The 23,162-nt window shown below is 37.6% G+C and overlaps 1 protein-coding gene across 1 annotated transcript; it reads right to left on the bottom strand.

Annotated features, from left to right (window-relative positions):
* Positions 1–122: 122 nt before the first annotated feature.
* On the bottom strand, positions 123–23,148 carry trappc12 (trafficking protein particle complex subunit 12). The gene is made up of 12 exons (XM_058748442.1): positions 23,022–23,148; positions 20,727–21,898; positions 19,055–19,171; positions 11,604–11,717; positions 9,929–10,067; positions 8,217–8,329; positions 8,032–8,104; positions 2,718–2,791; positions 2,093–2,191; positions 1,686–1,789; positions 731–818; positions 123–657 (listed from the first exon to the last, which is right to left on the bottom strand). The coding sequence occupies exons 2-12, from the start codon at positions 21,876–21,878 to the stop codon at positions 415–417; spliced, it is 2,316 nt and encodes a 771-aa protein (XP_058604425.1). The 5' UTR covers positions 21,879–21,898; positions 23,022–23,148; the 3' UTR covers positions 123–414.
* Positions 23,149–23,162: the final 14 nt, after the last annotated feature.

Below are 23,162 nucleotides of genomic sequence, written 5' to 3'. Positions count from 1 at the left end.
TCTTTTATCAGCTTTTAGTCATGCCAATGCCGTTTTGAAATCAAATAATTGGCAAAAGAGTTCAAAAACAACATAGTTCTCCTAATATATGCTGCATTAATAAACCACATCTCAACATCAGGTCAGGTTTTCACACATTTATTAAGACAATTTCCTTTTCTCATCTTCAGAAATACACAGTACAGTTATAATTAGCTTAGACTCTTTGAAAACAATCATTTAATGCGTTTAAAAGCATTTCTCTTGATTCTTGAAACACAGGTAATCTTAACCCTTTTTTCTGCTCCGTGTGGAGCAAATATCATTGAGTTATCAAGTTAACTTTGGTCCTGTCTGTACACTGTAAGAACTTGTAAAAGCTTCAAATGCGGAACAGTATTTTCAAGCACGGCCTGCGTGTTGGACGGTGGCGTCTCATACTAGCTTGAGGCACTGGACGTTGAAGCTGTCTCCCTCTCTACAGGCGGCGGCCTCCAGCAGAGCCTGCTTCTTCTGCGTGCTGCGTGAGGACTCCAGCTCGTACATGGTGGTGAGGTTGAACAGCACGCTCTCGTGCAGGTAGAGCGCCGGGTCCTTGTGCACCAGGCTCTCCAGCTGGCCCAGGGACTCCTTCAGCCTTCCCAAATACAGCAAACACACGGCTGCATTGTTGTTTGCCTGAAGAACAAAGTTGGCGTTGTTATCGCTGACAGGTTATCCGGTGCATCACTCGGTCACGTGTTCAACTTACCACTGGGTTCTTGGGATCAAGTTTCAAGACGCTGGAGAAACACGTGTGCGCGTCTGCATAGTTATTCTGACTCAGATAAACAAAAGCCCTGTGGACGACATCACATTCAGCTTCGGGAGAATCACAGAAGCACATAAACTACAGATGAACAAATGTTTCTGAAAGAAGACTCTCATGCTTGTTAAGGATCCGTTTATTTGATCAAAAATACCATTTTTATAGTAATTAATTGCTGTGATCAAAGCTGAATTTTCAGCATCATTACTCCAGTCTCCAGAAACATTTCTGATTATTATCAATGTTGAAAACAGTTGTGCTGCCAAATATTTTTGATGTTATTAAACCAAGATGCACAATACCAACAAAATAAAAATAAATAAAAACGTTTCTTCAACAAGATCACATTAAATTTATCAAAAGTGACAGGAAATACATTTTTATATTAATTTATTAATATAAAAATATTTAAGTAGAATCATTTAAAATATTTATTTTAATTCTTATATTTTGAATCATGTAACAAAGTAACATGATTTCCACAAAAATGTTTTAAATATTAATAAGAAGAACCATTTTTAATAATTGAACAGAAATATTAACTGATAATAACTGAGCAGCAAATCAGCACATTAGAATGATTTTTGAAGGATCATGTGACACTGAAGACTGCAGTAATGATGCTGAAAATACAGCTTTGATCACAGAAATAAATTACAGTTTAACAGATATTCACATAGAAAACAGCTATTTTAAAATGTAATAACATTTCACAATATTACTGTTTTTACTGTATTTTTGTATCAAATAAATGCAGCCATCTTTCAAACACATTAAAAAAATAATAATAAAAAAACAAAATCACAGTTATTCAAGCTTTTGCTGGGCTGGAGTGTAAACAGATTGCGTTAAATGACTGGCATCATGCTGCTGTTATAGAGCAGAAATCAGCGTTCACCTGTTCATCAGCACTGAGGTGTCTTCATTAGGTGTTTTTCCCTTTGATTGACAGGCTTTCTCCACATCCTGAAAATACTTCTCAGCAGTTCTGATGTCTCCAATCTAATCATATGAACAAACAGAATGTTAATTATCGTCTGTGTGGAGATAAAACATGAAGACTCTCTGATCCTCTTCAAAAACAAGCAACTCTGCAGAGCAGACGTTCTGTGCAATAATCACTGGCTTTCCACTTACAGGTAAACACGGCATATTTCAACCAAAAATGGGTCCAACGGGAAGGTTTACAGCATTCATTCAGACGCTTGCTAAAACTTAATGCTCAATTCTAAAGTTCAGAATTGTAAACTGTGTTTTGCTGTCGATGCCATCTGATGCAGTGACTCCTGGTGTCTCTGCTCTCACCTGTAGGAAAATGCGGCCGATTCCACTCAGTAGCTGCACTCCTTGCTCCGGCTCATACTCGATGATGGAGTGATACGTCTCCACTGCCAGCACATAGTCCTTCATGTCAAAGAGAAAATAAACGCTTTTTACAAGTCTGTCAAGATTGCACACCTTCTCATTGCTCCAAAACTGCGTTCTGTTGAAATTGAAATTAAGTGTAACCCATTTTTTACCTCCTTAAATCCCCAGTATTTATACAATATATATTCACAAAAAGATGCACTACAAGAAGGATTCACGTTTGTGAGTTTCTTCGTTGTGAGTCTGCTTACCAATGTGTGTCACTACAGACTTTGGCCAGCAGATGGCACTTGTTGAACATGATAACTTGCAAAAAACAGGCTACTGACAGTTTAGCTACTGACAATCTGGTATACTATAAAGATATAGTAGGCTATGCGTGCATATACACACTGTTTTACCAGTAGAACAGTAATCAGAAAAGCTATTTTCTCAGTAGGCACCTGCTTGAAGGAAAGCCTGTACTCTCTAACTCTAGAGTCTGTGCATGTGCACAGATATGATTCAGGTCAGATATGAATGTGTGAGTGAGTATATGTTTCTTGCTCTTCCACTCACGTACCTTCATCATTAGCAGACAGTTGGCCATGGAGTACATCACCCTGCTCAGACGTGACCTCCACAGCTGGATGGAGGCTGAAACACAGAGCAGAGAGAGAGAGAAAGACTGAGCAAATGGAATTGAATTGGAAATTGCAGTCTTTCCCTCCTTTCCTGGCTCTAAACCATCAATTATTTGTCTGTTGGTGGGAATTATAGTGCAGGAGGAAAAGACACAGTGACAATCGCATTTATTTTCCCCCTCTGGCTCACTGTAGACCCCCATCAGCGAGCCAATCTGATCTCATATGTGTGTGTGTGTGTGTGTGTGTGTGTGAACAGACTTCAGCACATGTGTCTCAGTACTGATGCCGTGTGACCACATAGACCGGCTCAACATCACGCTTCCTCCACTCCTGCCACACAAATCAGAATTGTGAGAATATTCCTGAAAGCATACTAATTAAATGGGTCATGAAACTGAGAAACCAGAATTCATTGTTCTATATAACCATCCTGTAAGTTTCAGAACTTAAAACTTTGTCATTAGTCTAAACAACAGCTTGTGGAATGTTCTACTCTATGATGTAATAGTGTGGATAAGCACTGCCTCCACAGAAGATGATCAACGCCTGCTTTGACATCACTGCCCGTTTAGCCCCGCCCACCGATTCTACATTATTGACTGTTTAGGCTCGCCCACTGATTCGACATCACTGCCTGTTTAGCCCCGCCCACCGATTCTACATTATTGACTGTTTAGCCCCGCCCACCGATTCTACATCATTGACTGTTTAGCCCTGCCCATGGATTCTACATCACTGCCTGTTTAGCCCGCCCACGATTCTACATTATTGACTGTTTAGCCCGCCCACCGATTCTACATCATTGACTGTTTAGCCCTGCCCATGGATTCTACATCACTGCCTGTTTAGCCCCGCCCACGGATTCTACATCATTGACTGTTTAGCCCTGCCCATGGATTCTACATCACTGCCTGTTTAGCCCCGTGTACCGATTCTACATTATTGACTGTTTAGCCCTGCCCATGGATTCTACATCACTGCCTGTTTAGCCCCGTGTACCGATTCTACATTATTGACTGTTTAGCCCCGCCTACCGATTCTACATTATTGACTGTTTAGCCCTGCCCATGGATTCTACATCACTGCCTGTTTAGCCCGTGTGCCGATTCTACATTATTGACTGTTTAGCCCGCCTACCGATTCTACATCACTGCCCGTTTAGCCCGCCCATGGATTCTACATCATTGCCTGTTTAGCCCGCCCACTGATTCTACATCACTGCCTGTTTAGCCCTGCCCATGGATGCTACATCACTGCCTGTTTAGCCCCGCCCACTGATTCTACATCATTGACTGTTTAGCCCTGCCCATGGATTCTACATCACTGCCTGTTTAGCCCCGTGTACCGATTCTACATCACTGCCTGTTTAGCCCCGCCCATGGATTCTACATCATTGCCTGTTTAGCCCTGCCTACCGATTCTACATCGCTGCCTGTTTAGCCCCGCCCACGGATTCTACATCGTTGCCTGTTTATCCCCGCCTACCGATTCTACATCACTGCCTGTTTAGCCCCGTCCACCGATTCGGACATGTAGTGTGTTTACGAGTGAGGCAAATGTGCAGGTCTAGGCAGAAACCAAATGATGAAGATGACTCTGAAGATAACAAGACACTGTGCAGTACCAACTACCAAGCTGTGGAAAAACAATATTTGCGTTGCCTTGCTTCTGATCCCAACATTAGGATAGAGTGAATAAACTTGATTTTTAAATGTACTTTATTTCATTATTAATTTTTTTTACATTTTACAGTGGATTCGTTTAGAAACAAGGCACAATTCGATGGAGGATTTTCAAAAAGATTGAAACTAAAAGACGATGCTGTGCGATGCTATATTGGATCCGACAGTCATGTGTTAACCTAAATCACTGCAGCGTCCATCAATGAGCAATGTGGGCTGTCAAACATACACAACTGTTAGTCAATCACAGTGTTTACTTCCGAGTCTACAATCCGCCACGCCTATTCAAACAGAGCATTCTGATGAGGGGGGTTAAAAATAGGATAGAAAATAGCCTATTACTTCTAAATTATGATGCTTTATGATGTAAAAATCTTGATAACATTATAAGTGGACCTCAGTGAACAGTACAAAATAATAATAATAATAATAACAAAAATAATAATAATAAATAAAGGCCCCTTTAATTTTTTTGAATAATGTTCTCTGAGGTCCACTTATAATGTTAACAAGACTTCTGCATAAAAATACATAATTTAAAAGTAACAGGCTATTTCGTCTGAATGTTCTATTTGGATGGGCGTGGCTCATTCTAGACTCAGAAGTAAACGCCCACTGCTACGATTGGCTAATGGTTTTGCATATTAAAATACAAATCTCCATTAATGTCTTAGTAAGATGATACTTAAATGATCAAAACATAAAATGCAATGCAATCCAATGATGATTGAGAGATGAAGAAATAAACGCTCCTCAAAAGCCTGATGATATGCAACAGGTTTTTCAGCAAAGTTTTGATCGTGTTGATCATTTAATGTAACCAAATTATTTTCATTATGTCCATCAAATTAATTGCAATAAACCACATATATCAGTATATTATCTCTGACTAGAGGTATTGATTAGAATTACAGAATTTCTACTGTGGTCACATTGTTTTTTGGGTTTTGCCATTTTATCAGCATACTAAATGGAGGACAGAAAATTATATTCATAATACTGAAAACTACATTAATTTGAACCTGAAGCACCCACAGCTCAGACAAAATTTGCACCTTCATTGTTACAGGATTATAGGACGTATGTGGTCTATCTGAATCAATCCTGCTCTGATTAACTCCGCTTCCTCACGATGCCAGGGGGCAAACAGGAGCAATGAACAGCCACACAGAAAGTGCTCAGGGTGAGAGTAAAGTCTGGCACCGGACCGACGGTCTGTCAGCACCTGGCAGTGAAAGCACATCAGACCCACAGACGGCAGGGGGCTGCTGAAATCACACACTCTCCTCACAGCTATGCTGAAGCATGTATTTATCTCTGTCTTCACCAAAACAACATGTGAGGAAGTCAATGGAGCATGCAAGACTTACAGACGCGTCAGCTATCAGCTCTGATGGATTGCTCGAGACGGGATCTTATGCTGCCATCTACGGCTCGTTCTCATGGTGTTTTAGAGAGCAGACTCACGGGCCACACAAAGCTTAGAAGCTCGAAGTTTAAAGGCGATGGTAAACGGTGATGTTTAAAAATATAGATTTTTCCATGGCCTATATATTACAAATATATATATATACATACTATGGACAGAAAGTATTTGTATTTTTCACACTAAAAATATATTTAATTTAAAGGGGTCATATGACGTTGTTAAAAAGAACATTATTTTGTGTATTTGATGTAATGCAATGTGTTCATGTGGTTTAAGGTTTAAAAAACACATTATTTTCCACATACTGTACATTATTGTTGCTCCTCTATGCTCCTGAAATGCGTCGATTTTTACAAAGCTCATCGTTCTGAGAAGCGAGGTGTGCTCTGATTGGCCAGCTATCCAGTGCGTTGTGATTGGCCGAATACCTCAAGCATGAGACGGAAATGTTACGCCCCTCACCGTATTGTGATTCCGTGTTCCGGCGCGACGACACAAAAACAATAAAACCCATTACAAACGAGGTATTTGTTGCATCCAGTGGGGACATAATTACTGATTATAATGACTTATACTGTCTTTTTACGCGTCGCGTTGCATCGCGCTGCGTAAACATTACCATGTCTGCATTTGTGATCAGAGATGCGACAAACAACATGCACTACTCTACACTGCTCGCGTTTGAATCATCAATGGCAAATTCTTTAAATATGAAAACATACTTACAGGCTGTGAGTCAGAAGTGCCAGACTGTCCGTGCAAAGTTGGAATTGCCCCACTTTATAGAAACTACTCCAAGGCTACTCCCAGGTTCAGGAAATAGTCCTCCGTAAACTGCGCTGCACACACTCTAATATTTGGGTTGAACTGTTCTGGAACAGTGTTGTAAATACAACTTAACCACTGATTTCTAGTTGTGTGCTCATTTGGAAGCCCGAACAAAGTACTTTCACTTTCACAACGAAACACACAACATCTCCAGGACATGGCGCCGGCGGCAGCAACAATACTACAGCGAGAATAAATCTCCCCACACTGTGATGTAGACATGTGGGGGCGTTTAAATGAGCCGTTTTAGGGGGGCGTGGACGAGTCTTAACTTTTATAAAGAACATCTCTTTGGGTTTGAGACTTTAGTCTTTGTAACTTCAGGGATCTTATATATGCACAAACAGCTGTAACACTCCAAAGAGAAAGGAAAACTTGAAATCGCATCATATGACCCCTTTAAAAAAATGTCAATATATTACAAAATGTATTTCAAGGGGCTGGAAGGTAAACACCAATCTTAAAATACATTTTGGGTAAATGCAAAATGTGAGATATATGTTTTAATTACATTAATTTTAATGTTATAGAAAAATATAACTACATTAAAAATAATATTTATAATATATTGTATTATTTATAATATATTAAAATAATTTACTTTCATTTCATTTTAATCAAAATTCTTAATCATTAACCTAATTTTAATTTCAACATATATTATTAAAATCTTAAGTATATCTTAGTATTATTTAATGGACCTGAGATAAGATGAACTAACAATGAATAGTTGTATTTTTATGAATCTTAAAAAAGATTAATAAATAATGTAACAAATGTCTTGCTCATTGTTAATGTTAGTTACCTTATTAATTAATGTTAATGTATATATATTTATTACTGAACTATATCTATTTTTATATTGAATATATTTTATATTTTTTACATGGGATTTGACCTCAAACAGACATGACGAGCACAGTTTTATTTTTTTGTGATGATATTTTCCCTTAATAGGAAGTAAGGGCATTGTATCATGTTAGAAAGTATTTTAATATTAGAAAAAAATATATTTTTATGTCCGTGAGTGCAAGACGATCAACATACACTTCAATATACCATCTTTCTCTTATTACAGTCTTTCCTCAACACAGATTTTAAGAAAGTTTTATGTCTATATGTGCAAATCTCTTAAAAGTCTGTGCTGTAATTTAATCATCTTAACTTTTATGAAATCTCATAAATAACTAGTTTGAAGGGTGATGACTTGAGGGCGAGTGAAAGTTGACAGATTTTCCATTCTGTTGGACTCAACAGCACTATGTATTTGACCTGCACGTGATGCAGAGGACAGATTTGAGTGGTCTGTACCGAGTCTGTTGTCCTGCGTGAGGTTCATCATACTCCCGTCCTCAGCTAGACCCTCCTGCAGGTTACTCAGGATCTGTGAAAGGACAGGAGCAGAAGTTTTACAACACTAATTACAGCGAGGCTAATTCAATTTGCGAGCAGGTGCAGGCGCTGAGGTGTAAAGTTCAGGTCGGGGCCGCGCTCACCTTCTGACAGACGCTCTTTATTCTGTGGAGACGGTCCAGAGTTTCCTGAGGCTTCTGCAGGTACTGAGGGAGCTCGGCATGCAAAACACGCATGGAGAAGGGCACCATCGAGCCTTGACCATGCAAAACAAAAACACATACAGGGATATTAAAACTAATGCACGCTCTTCCTCTTATGCAAAAGCCAAATGCACAGTTTTTCTATTCTCGATTCAGTTTTTCTGTCAAGAAACACACTGCAGAAACAGACTCCATGCTGGTGAAACGAGGGCCTGAGGCTTTGATCATGCGTCTCTTTGATATCAGGACAGATCCTGAAACGCAGACCTGAGTCAAGTACTGCATCACTGTCTGAAGATTTCACCTGACCAGCTGCATAAGGTTTAATATTATATATCTGCATGTCTTGAAATAAAGCTCTGTTGGTTGATGGGCTGATATTATGATTGCTTTTGAGAAAGAACTACACTAACAGTCAACAGTTTTTGAACAGTAAGATTTTTTATGCGTTCTTTTGCTCACCAAGCCTGAATTTATTTGATCCAAGATAATACTGTGAAATATTTTTACTATTTAAAATAACTGCTTTCTATCTGAATATATTTTTTTGTATTTTTAGCATCTTGCCACCTTTAAATAAATGTAACACTAATCCAACTACCTTGCTGACTATTAATAAGCAGTTTATTCAGGCAAAATTCATAGTTAATAGTTAGTAACTAGTGAGAACTGGACCTTAAAATAAAATAAAAAATTCTGTGTTTTTAAAAGAAGTCACTTCTGCTCACCAATGCTGCATTTTGCAAAAATACAGTAAAAACCGTAATATTGTCAAATATTATTACAATTTCACTTGACTTTTCTATGTTTTACTTATTTATTTGAGTGGTGTTGCTTTCTCACAGAACAAACACAGAACAGACTATTAGTAGACTGTTAAGTTAGGTTTATGGTCAAGGTTAGAGTTAGTAGGATAAGTTGACATGTGTTTGCAAAGTTACTTATAATCAGTAGAATGTCTAAAATGAACTATCAAAACAAACAGGGGCAAGTCACGGGCAATGCTGTAACAAAGTCCCAAATTTGTAAATGTATAAGCTAAACTAATAGGATTTATTTTAGTACTACAATTATAACTAATAAATATAATAAAGATAATAATAATGATAACAGATACAAAAAAATTTAAAAAAAGTCAGCCATCTAATAATACGTTAGGCGCAGTATTAATTACATAATCAGTGATTACAGATAGGCATCAATTACTAATAAATTCAGCAGTAATGGATAACGGCATTATATGTGAATATGTTATAAAATGCAATTATTCCTGTGATTAAAGCTGTATTTTCAGCATCATTAATCCAGTCTTCAGCGTCACATGATCTTCAGAAATCATTCTAATATGCTGATTTGCTGCTCAAGAATCATTTCTGATTATTATCAATGTGGAGAACAGTTGTGCTGCTTCATTTTTTTTGTGGAAACTGTCATATATTTTATTTTTCAGGATTCACAGATGAATAGAAAGCAACTTTAAAAATGCCTTCACTCTCACTATTGATTGATTTAATGCATCCTTTATGAATAAAACGATTGATTTCTTTCAGAAAAAAAAACAGTATTGAACCGTATTGTATGGGTAGCTATTCCCCAACATCTTAACATCGCCTTACACATGAAATGTAGTTAAATAACTCCAGAACGTATACCTCGTCTTCCCGGGTAAACGGTGGGATAATATTCATAGTAGAGATTTGGATGATCCAGATTCCCGAAGGGCTCAAACTCCAGCTCTGCGTTCTGGAAAAGGTTGAGCTTCACCAGAAGGGAGAGACGCACAAACCACAGCTGTAGAGAGAAGAGAGCGGCCTGCTTCAACAAAACAAATCAACATTGACTTCTTTCTGTAAGAGTAGTTTAGCTGTGTTTTCTGGTCCGGGCGTATTACAGTGTAACTCTTCTTCGCTGCAGTATGTGTGGAGCCACGTGAGGCTTTGATTCACCTGTCTCCTAAAACAACAACCCTGCTTCAGGACACTTCACGTGTACAGCACATCGTGTGTGAGAGAGCTCAAACTCCCATGTTGTTCAGCGGTTTGTGTGTTCTGCTTGATTTAAGGAGGTAGTAATGGGCTCATACTGTTGCTTGATGGATCCAGTCCAATTCAAAGGTTGATCACTGATCCTATATATCCTCCAGAATTTGATCCCATTCGCTTACATTGTATGTGCCTCACTCTAACCGAGATTTTTGTTTTTAGAGAATAATTATATTTAATATAAATATTTTATTTATTTTTTAGTTACTTCATTGCTACAAATGCTGTTGATTTAGCTTAACTTTAAACATGGAATACTCCTGTAAGTTGTTTATATTTTGCACAAAATATAAACGCACAGACATGCTGCAAATACTGCATCCAAATTCTTTGCACTATATCACACATCCACATTAGTTCTAATTATTTTCATTTAAATTTGCAATGGTAACATCAGAACAGAAATATTCCTAATTCTGCTTTGCTAAAAATACAAAAATGTGTTATACACAGATGTTGCTGATTGTATAATCTGCTTTAAATGTTTGAAACTTTTTAAAAGGTATTTACAGTTTAACATTTATATTATTATCTACAGTAGTAATATTTTTCCTTTTTTCGATTTAAAGTGGTAGGTTATTGTGATAGCATCCATTCAACATGTTTGATTCAGTAATGTAATAAAATCTACTGATGAAATCAGGCATTATGAAACTAGCAAGTATTCGCTCCATATTGAGCACACATTATCTTCAGTGGGTTAATAATACCATTAAACATCATCTTGCAGGTTAACATGTAAATATAAAGAAGGCAATTATAATAGACAAGTGTATTTCATGAACTAATAATTTGGAGAGATCTGCCAGCAGAATGGGTAGATTACTTACAAAATGTAATCTGCTACTGATTACAAATTACATGAAGAAAACTGTAGTTAGTAACATAAATGTATGTAAAAGTAATTTACTTCTTGATTGCTTTTTACCTAACTTGTTTACTGCATAGATCTGAATAGGATTATTTGATTTGTTATGTATATAAAATACAAAAAAAAGTGTATTAATCCAATTGTATGCATTAAACATTACATCAGCCCTCATTCGGGTGTAACTGAAATGTGTTTGTCAAGAGTGTATTAGATATGCAATGTTGAGGAAACAATCATAAAAACAAATATTTTTAGGCTCGTTATATTAGCAAATCACCTTTGCATGATTAATTTAAATTCTCTCCCCCCATAAATTTTGCATCTGAAAGTGAAACTCCTCATCAGCCATTCATCGATAATGTCTCAATGTGTCTTTAGTAACTCCTGACACAGTGTGTTAGTGGTTCCGCTCACCTGTAGGGAGTCAGTGGTGTGGTTGGTGGGCTGGCCGCTCTTGCCGTAGCCCTGGCCGTGAGCCGTCAGCAGTTTGCCCGTCAGGTCCACGGCTGCCCTCCAGTTCTTAGTGCTCTGTGAGAGGAGATAAAGCCATTAAACACAGGAGGAGGCATGAGAGAGACTCGGCACCCGTAATGACGACAAGGCCACTGCGAGCGCTCGCTTTACATGACGCCGACAAGACTTAAAAATCTTCAAAATGAGCACATGTTGAAAATAAATAAATAATCGAAATTTAATGAAAATCTACTGCAAAAAAAAATATAAAAATACAGGGGACTGACATATCAGCCCAAATTAATGGCTTATTATGCATGAACATATTTTGGATCCCTTAATCTCTACCCCATACCCAAACATACCCCATAACAACTACCTTACTAACTATGAATAAGCAGCAAATTATGAGTTTGAGGCAAAAGTTGTTGTTAATAGTGAGAAATGGAGGCATAGATGTACATAGATGTGTTCATGCTAATTATACAGCTGATGAAACATATTTCCATAACAACTCTATAATACTTGAAAAAAATCGAAAACAATCTAGGATCTTTATTCAGTGTGTACCGTTGTAAAGACTGTAAGTCTGTTAGAGCCAAACAGTGCATCGACATAGTTATTGTATCTTGTATATTTGCTTATCTACAGTTTTTTTTAAAAAAGCAACTGGGTGGAAAATATAATTACAATAAAAAAATTTAATAAAAAGGCAGAAGTTACTATTTAATGATAAGTTAACAAAAGGATTAATCATCTATTCAGAAAATAAAAATATAGATTTTTTGAGTGGTAAAAAAATATTAGTTTAATTGACTTTAACAATTTATCGAAAATCTTAATCGAAATTCACCGTTTGACCTCATGTAGTTTGTTGGTTACATGCAATTCTCACATCTAACTTGGGATTTGAGCAGAGCACCGTAATCTGGCTCACGGTGTGGACATGTCCCTTCGACGGGATGCTGTTTGTTAGCACTGTTTTTCCATATGTGTTCATTTCTCATCGTGAGCCGAGTCTCTCTTCTGCATTTTCATCGCCATTATAACCTCCTCTCACTTCTGCTTTCCTTTTCTGCTCTCTCTCTCTCTTTCTGTCAGAGACCCCAGAGCCTCTAAATCTTCATTAGAGCGGCAAATGAAGCCGAAAACCACTGGCAGGAAAACGGGCAAAAGCAGCAGCCGCCACTGAGATAAAACATAAGAGAAGCCAATGACAGGGGAAATGAGGGTCCTTCCTGATGTACTGCACACTCGGGGACTCCACACACACACACACACACGATAGATCAGACATTCTGCTCTTTTAAAGAGATAGTTTGGCCCACAAAACGAAAAACCTGTCATCATTTACTCATCCTCAATTCATTCTAGACCTCTGTAGAACACAACAGGATACATTTTTAATAATATTCAAGTCAGTCTTTCACAGAGCCAGTGAGTTGAACTAGATTCAATCGATGAATTAAAAAGATCCTTCTCAAAAGGCTCACAATAAGCTTTATGCCAAAAGTTGCATAAACAAACACAGTAAACAGGTCTCATTGTAAATGCTTGTTTGTAAAGTTTTTACAGCAGTATAAACTGACAGCGACATCCATGGACTTTTAAAGTAAAGTAATCGGCTAACCTACCTTTTTTGGCATTTTATTCAATTTTAATATCCAAATGTCAGTGAGAAGAATAAAAAAAAATAAATAACATTTTTTTTTTACATATCAGTGTGTGATGGACATTGGTTATGCTCATCTTTGATAGCTCCTTTGAAGGCATCGTCAATAAAACAGCTCCATATTTAATGAAGCAGATACAAAACCGAACACGGAACGCATATTTTGATTTTTCAGTAACTATACCTGTAAGGATCTCAATATGATGCTATTGCTAAACCGCAGTACAAGAGATTTATTTCGATGATAAATTTGGAAGTCCGCTCTGAAACTCATTATTATTCTGAAAGCTTTCACCAAAGTCACCTTTACAGCAAGACTTTCATTGAAAGTAATTTACAATCACGCTCAAATGCAGGTGGCGCTTTATAGTCAGGCATTCACTGATGCTACAAAAATTCACACAAAAATCACCGATGCATTTATGGCTATTTATTTACTTAATCCTAAATGTGTGACTACAGCCTTGTAAAACAGTTACTAAGCTGAAAGTGCTACAGAAAGCCCTGTTTGTCACTGTTTGGTTGTGGAAGGAAATTGAGTTAAAGGCTGTGGATCTATTTGCATCTTTTATCACAAAAACACAGGATGATAATGCATTTTTATTGTACTGTCCAGATTTATTGTTTTTAACTCGTTAGTATTGTTTGTCATTATTGTATTTATTGTTTAAGGATCCGTGTTGTAAACACACCTTGAGTCACATTTGCCCTTGTGGACAATTAAGTGTATTTCAATTCAATTTGAATGTATACCCATGATAACAAGTAAACCGAGAAACACTAGTCAAACACTATGGCAACAAATCAAACTAAGCAAACATAGGAATCAAAGGGAAGACAGAAACAACTAAACAGAAAGACTGTTTGAACATCAGCTTAAAAAAGTTCAGAATTAAGATTGGCTTTCAAACTTAGATTACACAAAAAACATACAAAAAATGACGTACTCATTTGTATTAACTCTCTAAAGCATGAGAGCGATGAATTGGCTGACGTTCTCATAAAATTGATAGGATCTGTTACAGACAAATCTACTAATATGAAAATGAATGTTCACATATAGTCCGTGGTGGTGGTAAACCATCAACCAAACACTCCTCGTGATCTGAAGGCCAGTGCTAATCTGAAAGCAATGAGAAAACAAATGACCCAGCTGGCAAGCATCATCGCCCAATGTCAGCTGAGATCCAGGCTGAGTGATGGACGAAATGCTGATGAATCAAATAACTGCTAATTACTAATTAGCTTTGCCATGTTATAGAAACAAATCCAGTATATTCCATAAATTCATGTTAAAATCAAATTCATTTCATTTATATTGCAAAAAACAATCCGGTCCATTTTAAGTCAATGACTTTCTTTGGATTTTAGATTTATATATTTAGTTTATTCATTTATAAATGAAATTCATACTGATTTCAGACCTATCTCTTTTCACTTTAAATGAATTAACCGCATAACTGGATGTAACCAGATGCAATCCAGTCACATTTACACAGACAACCTTCAAACTCAAAATGATTGTTTCAATGTAAATGCAATGTTAGTTATCTTTTGCAAATCCAGTCTCACTATCTAAACTGAACCGAGAGATGAAGTGAGAGATTCAGTCCTTTGTGGGCATAAAAATAAGCTGGAGTAACATTATTTTAAACAGCTGGAGAGGAAGTCAGGATGGCGCCGCGAGAAATAAGACTGATTCAGAGCCAAAAATAAATTTCTGGAACCCCGTACTGAGAAGACAAGAGCCAGATGAGAAGAAACAGAGAATAAAAGAGAGGAAAGAGCAGACAAGGGGAAACGAGGGTGGCTGAGAGCGGAATGAGTGATTTTCTCTCAGGTTCAGGTGTGTTTGAGACTCTCCTCTCTGTCTGACTCCAGCTCTACAGACACACACATCTCTTCTCTCTGGGGATGACAGATCTGGATCAGCATGTACTTCTACACCAGTCCCAGACTATTTCAACAGTTATACCTTAAATGTCCTGTGTACAAATATATATAAAAAGAAAACAGAACTACATCCACAAGGCTCGTGACAAATCTTTTTCAACACACCTTTCCAAACTATCTGAGGCTTTTCCATTGCACAGTGTACAATTAGTCGAAAGTTATCCATCACTTATGCACACACACGTGCACACATGTAGGGTTTCCATGTTTTATGGGGACTCTCTATAAGCATAATGGCTTTCATACTGTACAAATTGTATTTTCTATCGCCTTACTCCTAAACCTTGCCCTCACACAAATATAGGCATTTTTAGATTTTCAAAAAACATAATTCTGTATGATTTAGAAGCTGTTTTCCTCATGGGAACAAAAAAAAAAGTCCCCACAAGGACAAAATTTACTGGTATTACTATCCTTGTGGGGACATTTGGTCCTCATAATGTAGGGAATACCAGGTGCGTGCACACACACACACACACACACATGTTGGTATTTGTGGTTTACGGGGACATAGTAATGGTTTTTATACCGTACAAACTGTATGTGCTATTGCCCTACACCAACCCTACACCTAAACCTACCCCTTACAGGAAAATGTGTGCATTTTTAGATTTTCAAAAAAAACACCATTTAGTATGTTTTTTAAGCCTTTTGAATGACGGGGACATAGGCAGTGTCCTCATAAACCACCTTCACGTTGTAATACCTCTGTCATACCCATGTCATTAAACAAATTTATTAAACCACAAATAAACAACACACACACAACCGTAAACCACAAATACAAACACACAAACACACACGCGCCACAATTTAAGATTTACATAAATGTTACATAAATGTTATGTTTAAATATGCAAATGAGGCACTGTCTAATTAAATATGCATATATTTGCATACATTTTGAGAACAAACATTTGAACACTGGATGAAGGTTGTTTACTTTTGGTGATATACTGTATGCTGCAGTTAAAACGGCAGTCCGTAAGTTTTGCCTCTTTGTCGCCATCTCTGTTTGAAAACCTGGACATGCAGCTGCTTGCAGAATTATCTTGCTTGTGTGAGTCGTGCGTCGGCACGGCTCCAGCGCGGATGAATCTAATGTTTTGAGGTGAATGTGTGTCGGTCTGTCAGTCACCGCACCGGTGTGGATACTGTACTCAGGAATCACAGATTCTAGCCTACATCTTGGAAATATGACCCAAATAAGAATTTTCACCTTATATTGCCATCTGAACAAGTAAGTAACAACTCTGCCACGTTTGTTCTGACCAACTGAGGAAAAGAGCATTATCATAAATCGCACTACCAATGTGATTTAATCTAAAGATTAGTTAGCTCATATCACATCAAACCTTGCAAAGTATTATTATTGTTATACTTTATTCTCAAATTATTATTAACAACATCAGCATTGCGTCACTAAGAGTATAGTGTGTATTAGTGTGTAGATTTCAATTTCTGTAAAGTCTAATCTCTAATTGTCATGCCATTCGAATTTCATATTAAGAAATTCTTTTAACCCAAAAAGCTAATTATTCTCCCTTCGAACTTCGGTTTTCTTTAAAATACAAATCTTGTGTATTCCCAGGCTATCTGTAATCAGAAGAACATTTAAAACTGGAATATAATTTAATTTCATTCACATGTGTTTCATAAACACATAATACTTTCTGGAATACAATCCGCCATCAAAATGATGCATTTAATTATTCTAGCTGCTGTGAGAAAAGGCTATAAACGATCCGCCACCTGCAGGATCCTCACATGCGATAGCCTAGTAGCCGGGACAACTTCTTTATGTTTACAGACGTGACGTAATGACGCAGTGCCATGCTCGAATTTCCCACGAAAACCTACCCCTACCACTCAAATTAGAAAACATTATTATAAGCTAAACGTTATGAATCGGGCTAAAGTAAGGGGTAAGTAGATAGCAGATTAAGTAGATAAACATTTAAATGTGAATTTTGGATGTTTTCTTTGCACTAGTCTGAAAGAAAGTCAAACTATGAAAGCAAAATTGCCTGTGGTGCCAGTATATGCCTGGGCCCGGCTACTAGTTACCAGTCATAAAATTACTATAATTGTTGTAACATTTATTGCACGATTATTTCAGCTAAAACACAATTTATGAATGATTTAAATGAATTTACAGACTCATTCAAACAGCTGACTGACCTTCATAAAACCCCTGTATTAATAATGCAATAAATTACATGACCTTACATGCATGAACCTGACAGTTAGACGCTAGCAGACATTCTTTGTGTAAATTCCTGCACATACAACACAGCATCGCAAACACACAGTGGTGCTTCTCCCTTATCTACATAATAGTGTAACATACACCCCAAAGAAAAGTCAAACAGATGCACTGAACCAGAAAATGACGGTATTTGGAAGCACATCTTGCATAACCTTATAATTTATGGATATAAAAATTCAAAATGGCTTGACGAGTTCAGTTTTCAGTCCTTATTTCCTATTTGTTAAGAGCAATACAGTGCACTGCCTGTGAATGCCTCACTATATACAGAGAGGACTGATCTTCTGTGTGCTTCTTTGCTCCAGAGCTTTGTGATCTGGTCTGTGAAGTCCAGGATCTGGGGATTAGAGCTCAAGCTTCCACAGGCTCAGCACTAACGCTAGACACACACACACACACACACACACACGCACGCATGCAGTGTATCCTTGTCATTCGGTGAAGGACGTGGGCACAGCGGGCAAGGCTGTGCGTCTCAGGCCTGTCTGTGTGTTCAGAAGTAAATCAGTGAGGCAGTAATTTTGGGCCCCTAGAGCTCCAGCTGACACTTCATGCTGTCTGATACAGCACTGCACACACACACACACACACACACACATAACACACACAACCTCAGACAGAGATGGGCAATATTAGGGGATAAACAGTACCATGTATATGGATGATATAATGAATATTCCTGATATATACTGTATATGTGTGAGATGATTTTGCTAGTGATATAAAGCTAATCAACATAAGCATTTATCAACATAAGTTTACATGCACCCAAATGCATGGGTGGCTCAATCGAACTGAAAAATCGTTATGTAAGCACCTCAATTGATTCGACGGAGTACAATCAGAATGAAATTGCAAACTTAAATGCTTGAATGTGACTATTTTCTCAATAGAGTGCTGCAGGGATAACATCAAAACCTGGAAACAACTTCTCTTTAGTATTTTCGGTTCTGTGTTTAGCTTTTTACTTCTGCCTGTTGTATTTAGGCTTCAAAATTCATAAGTTGTGTTCATTTGTGACGATCATATTGGACAAAACATGTAAGGATCATGGTCACACAGAGTTTATGCTCTGCAATAATCCAAAAGCCAATGGAAAAATCCTTCTGGGTTTTTGTTGAGAGGATTCAATACAGGATTCAATACAAATAACTATATTGTGAGTGATTATACTATATTTTGCTTGTCTGTCCTGCACCAGTCTCAGAGAAACACTGCTACTTTGCCAACTAATGGCTGGAATACATTACAGTACAGGGTTTTAGCTCTGATTTTTGCACCAATTTCCAGTTCGGGGAAATGAGCAAATCAAGTGCTAGTTGCCGCAAGTTAGTTTGGACAGTCATGAAACTCAAAAAGAAATGGAGATGGTGAAGAAGTACAAAAAGTGAAGCTTCGTCATAAATGCCGCTCACCTCCAACTTAAAATATCACCAAAAAAAAAAAAGACTACAAACACAGTGTCTGTCTGTGCTTAAATGAGTCAAAAATTAGGAATAAATATGATGTGGTACTCACTATTAGCCGCTTGAGACCCAGGAAGCTCTGCTCCACTGAGCTGGCCGAGAGCACCTGTCTCTTCATAGCTGCCTGGTCGCCCAAAAAACGCTGCATGAGATCTTTCACCGCGTCGCCCTGTAAATCAGAGAGCTTCAGTTTCTGCTTTACTCACTGTTACATTGAGTTATAACACCAAGAGCAATGAAAAGTGACTATTGTCTTGGTTTATTCGTTATATCTTAGTCAACTAAAAATAGTTTATTTACTAAATATGTTATTTACTGCAAGTTAAAGACCTGGGGCCCGTTTCATAAAACAAGTTTACCAAATAAACCAGGTTTATTTCAGTTAGTCTGACGTATTGTCAGTTCATTTGGTTCAAAATAAGTCAGACTAACTGAAATAAGCCTGGCTTATTTGGTAAACTTGTTTTATGAAACAGGCCCCTGAAATATTGTTTTATTTATTTATGTATATATAAAAATACAGTAAAATAGTAATATTGTTAAATATTGTTAATATTTCTATGTGAATATATTGTAAAATGTAATTTATTCCTGTGATGTGCAGCTGTATTTTCAGCATCATTACTGCAGTCTTCAGTGTCACATGATCTTCAGAAATCATTCTAATATGCTGATTTGCTACTCAACAAACATTTCTGATTATTATCAATGTTGAAAACAGTTGTGCTGCCGAATACTTTTGTGGAAACCGTTATACTTTTAATTTTTCAGGATTCTTTGATGAACAGAAAGATCAAAAGAACAGCATTTATGTGAAATACAAATATTTGGTAACATTACAAATGTCTTTACTGCCACGTTTGATCAATTTAATTCATCCTTCCTGAATAAAATGATCAATTTCTTCCAAAACCATTCAGGCTTTTGAATGGAACATATCCCCTACTAAAACAGAAAGCCAGAAAGCATTAGTTATGCTAGTGTACTCCTGAAACTAACATATCAGCCTGACTTGGACTACACGGTTTAAAACTCTCATGTGGTTCACATAAAAAAAAAAAAATTATAAAATTTTTATATATATATATATATATATATATATATATATATATATATATATATATGATTTTTTGTTATTATTAATTTATTTATTTATTTTTACTTGAATCCCAGAAATATGTTTAGAGAAACTTTATGCAGCATATTCCATGTTAAATGGAAATGTATTTATTTATTTTTTAAATCAGTACTACATGACTAGAGAAAACAGACAAAAAGTGCTTTGGTGTTCCCTTTCGCTATAAAGGTAAATTTGACACCCATAATGCACTGTGCTCGATCCAACTGTCCATGCACAAGTACAATCTAGTTTTCACAAAAGCCCTGGGTGTCAAAAATTCACCGGGTGATGTTTTTTACATCATCTGCTTTGTTAAAAACAATGTTTTTAAAATGCAGTTTTGGGTTCCTCAAAGAACCTTTCAGTGAAGAGTTCTTCAAAGAACCATTTTTTTTTCTTAGTGTGAAGGACCTTTTAATCATCTAACACAACAAAGTTTCTATGGATGTTAAAGGTTCTTCTTGGATATACGCATTGTTCATTTCTATACACTACTGACACACATTACAAAGCCTGTTAAAAACTTGGCAAAGATAGCCTTTCATAATGACACAAAATTCATTTTTGGGTCATTTGAAATTTGAAAATGTAATTTTGCACTGACCTGTAGGTTGTCAAACTTGAGTCCAGGCATGGCCAGCTGCTCTCGGTCTATCTGGACAGGACTGATCTGCTGTGTGGCCACCGATATCAGCACTTTCCTGGTGTCTTCTGAGGGAAGCCAGGCATCATAGCGCTTATCCAGCTCGCTGGTGATCAGAGCGCTTGCGAAGGGGTCGTCGCCGCTCGGGAACACAGCCTGGAGCTTGTTCATGGGCTCTACGGGACTTACTTGAGGTTTGGTAGCGACGGGGGTGAAGTATGTGCTGGTCGGTACGGTTTCCGCCACAGTGGGAGCAGATAAGAGAGGAGACTCTGGAGGGACGGCTGTCTTGGGCGACTCTGCGTTTGGGTTGCTGATTGATATGAAAGACGTGGACGTCGTGAAAGAATCGAAGAAGTCTGTGGCGGGGTTGACCGCGCCGTTATCCGTGAAGAACTTGCTGAGGCTGGGGCTCGGCTGGCACACTTGAGGGACCAGTTTGTTGGGAGTTTCTGTGTTGCCGATGGTGAAACTTGGAGATTTTACCAGCGTGGGCTGAAAGCCGTCGGGAATCAGGGCTTGTGCTTTGGGTTGCACAGCCTGGCTGAAGATGGTACACACCGGGACAGCCTCGTCTTTGGGGGGCGTATCTGTATCGATCTCTAGCTCTATATCCTGAGTTTTGGGAGCCTCTGGTTTTGGGTCGTCCGGTGCAATAGTTTCCCTTTTGTCATCCACCTGCACAATCTTCTCCTCCTCATTCTCTTCTTTAAATAAAGCTTCAGATGCCTCCTCAGGTTCGGCAGCACTGGCTGTGCTTAAGTCTTCGTTTCTTTCTTCTGTATCTCCGTCAGGTGTTTTGGCCTTCTCCTTCTCTTCATTCTGCTCCAAAAGCGAGTCAATGGGAACCACGTCCTCTTCCTCGCTATTCGGGGAGTCTGAAATCATCACGCTCTCCATCATCTGGTCATTCAGCCTGTCTATTAGGCTCTCAGAGTGACTGCTGTCATCCTGTGGCGAAACAAACGCTTCGGCGTCCAGGTCGATGCTCTCCTCTCGGAAAGCTGCTTCTGTCGGGTCAGTCTGGGGCGGGACGGAGGCTTCTAGCGTCTCACCGGCTCCATCTATATCCAGAGTAACAGGCCTCTGGGCTGGACCTTCACTGCTGTCCATGAGTCCAGCCTGGATGTTCCCTGTGAGCCCAGTTCAAACAAAACAGAGATCATTGAATCAGGATAAATAAACTATAGTTATACAAACACCCTTGTGAAAAAGGACACTTTAGCATATTTTATTGTTCAAATGTGACCCTAGACCACAAAACCAGTCTTAAGGGTCAATTTTTTTTAAATTGAGATTTATACATCTTTGATTAAATAAGCTTTCCATTGATGTATGGTTTGTTAGGATCTGACACTATTTGGCTGAGATACAACTATTTGAAAATCTGGAATCTGAGGGTGCAAAAAAATCTAAATATTGAGAAAATCACCTTTAAAGTTGTCCAAATGAAGTTCTTAGCAATGCATATTACTAATCAAAAATTAAGTTTTGATATATTTACGGTAATAAATTTACAAAATATCTTCATGGAACATGATCTTTACTTAATATCATAATGATTTTTGGCATAAAAGAAAAATGGATAATTTTGACCCATACAATGTATTGTTGGCTAATGCTACAAATATACCCCAGCGACTTAAGACTGGTTTTGTGCTCCAGGGTCACATATAATCTACATTAAAAAATATACTTAATGTAATGTTGTGGACACTTAATTGCATGTTAACTGCAATTACATGGAAAAGTATTATGTTTACATTTATTTTCAGAGTGCTTTTGAGAGCACAGAGTGCAGATTACATTTTTCTATAGATCACGTAATATTTAAGGAAACAACCACTTATCGAAATACTATAATATAAATCAAAAGAGTAAATAACAGATAAATATTATTTGACAAATAATCTTTTCTGAAACAATAAAACTCGTAAACCTTTTCTTGTTTTTCCCCCCTAAACAATAATAAATACAGAATATCAAACGAGCCCCTGCAATCATAATATAAGTGATGATATCAATCCAAACATTCTGAAGGAGAAAATTAATACAGAAACAGGATTAAAATGCAATTTATCGATAATACTGATTATATCCTGCTATCTGAAGAGCTCTGTTGCAACTGCATGATGAATTTAGACTAAAACACAACAACGTTGAATTGACATTTCGGAGACCGTCATATTCTTCACAACACATCCGCATAGAGAATAAAAATATTATAATAATAAAACAGTAAAAACAAGACTTTACCTTCTGTTAAATGAACGCTAGGATGACAGCAGTGTAAACACACGCATGCGCACTGACGTAAGCAAAGTAACGCTACGGTGCGCGAAAGGTGTCAAACATCTTCGCTGCGGCGGAGGCTGGTATTCACGAACGAAACTTACG

This window comes from Onychostoma macrolepis, chromosome 17 (assembly GCF_012432095.1).
Source record: "Onychostoma macrolepis isolate SWU-2019 chromosome 17, ASM1243209v1, whole genome shotgun sequence".
NCBI classification, from domain to species: Eukaryota; Metazoa; Chordata; class Actinopteri; order Cypriniformes; family Cyprinidae; genus Onychostoma; species Onychostoma macrolepis.
Note: the sequence above shows the minus strand (reverse complement) of the source record. Positions and strands in the feature narration are given on the sequence as shown.

Bases quoted from the DNA above. Each gene is read 5' to 3' on its own strand.
- trappc12 (XM_058748442.1), bottom strand. From the start codon at position 21,878: ATGGACAGCAGTGAAGGTCCAGCCCAGAGGCCTGTTACTCTGGATATA. The intron at 10,068-11,603 runs GTGAGCGGAACC...TTCTCTCTACAG, and splicing joins ACACCACTGACTCCCTACAG to CTGTGGTTTGTGCGTCTCTC. The intron at 819-1,685 runs GTGAACGCTGAT...TGTCGTCCACAG, and splicing joins ACCTCAGTGCTGATGAACAG to GGCTTTTGTTTATCTGAGTC.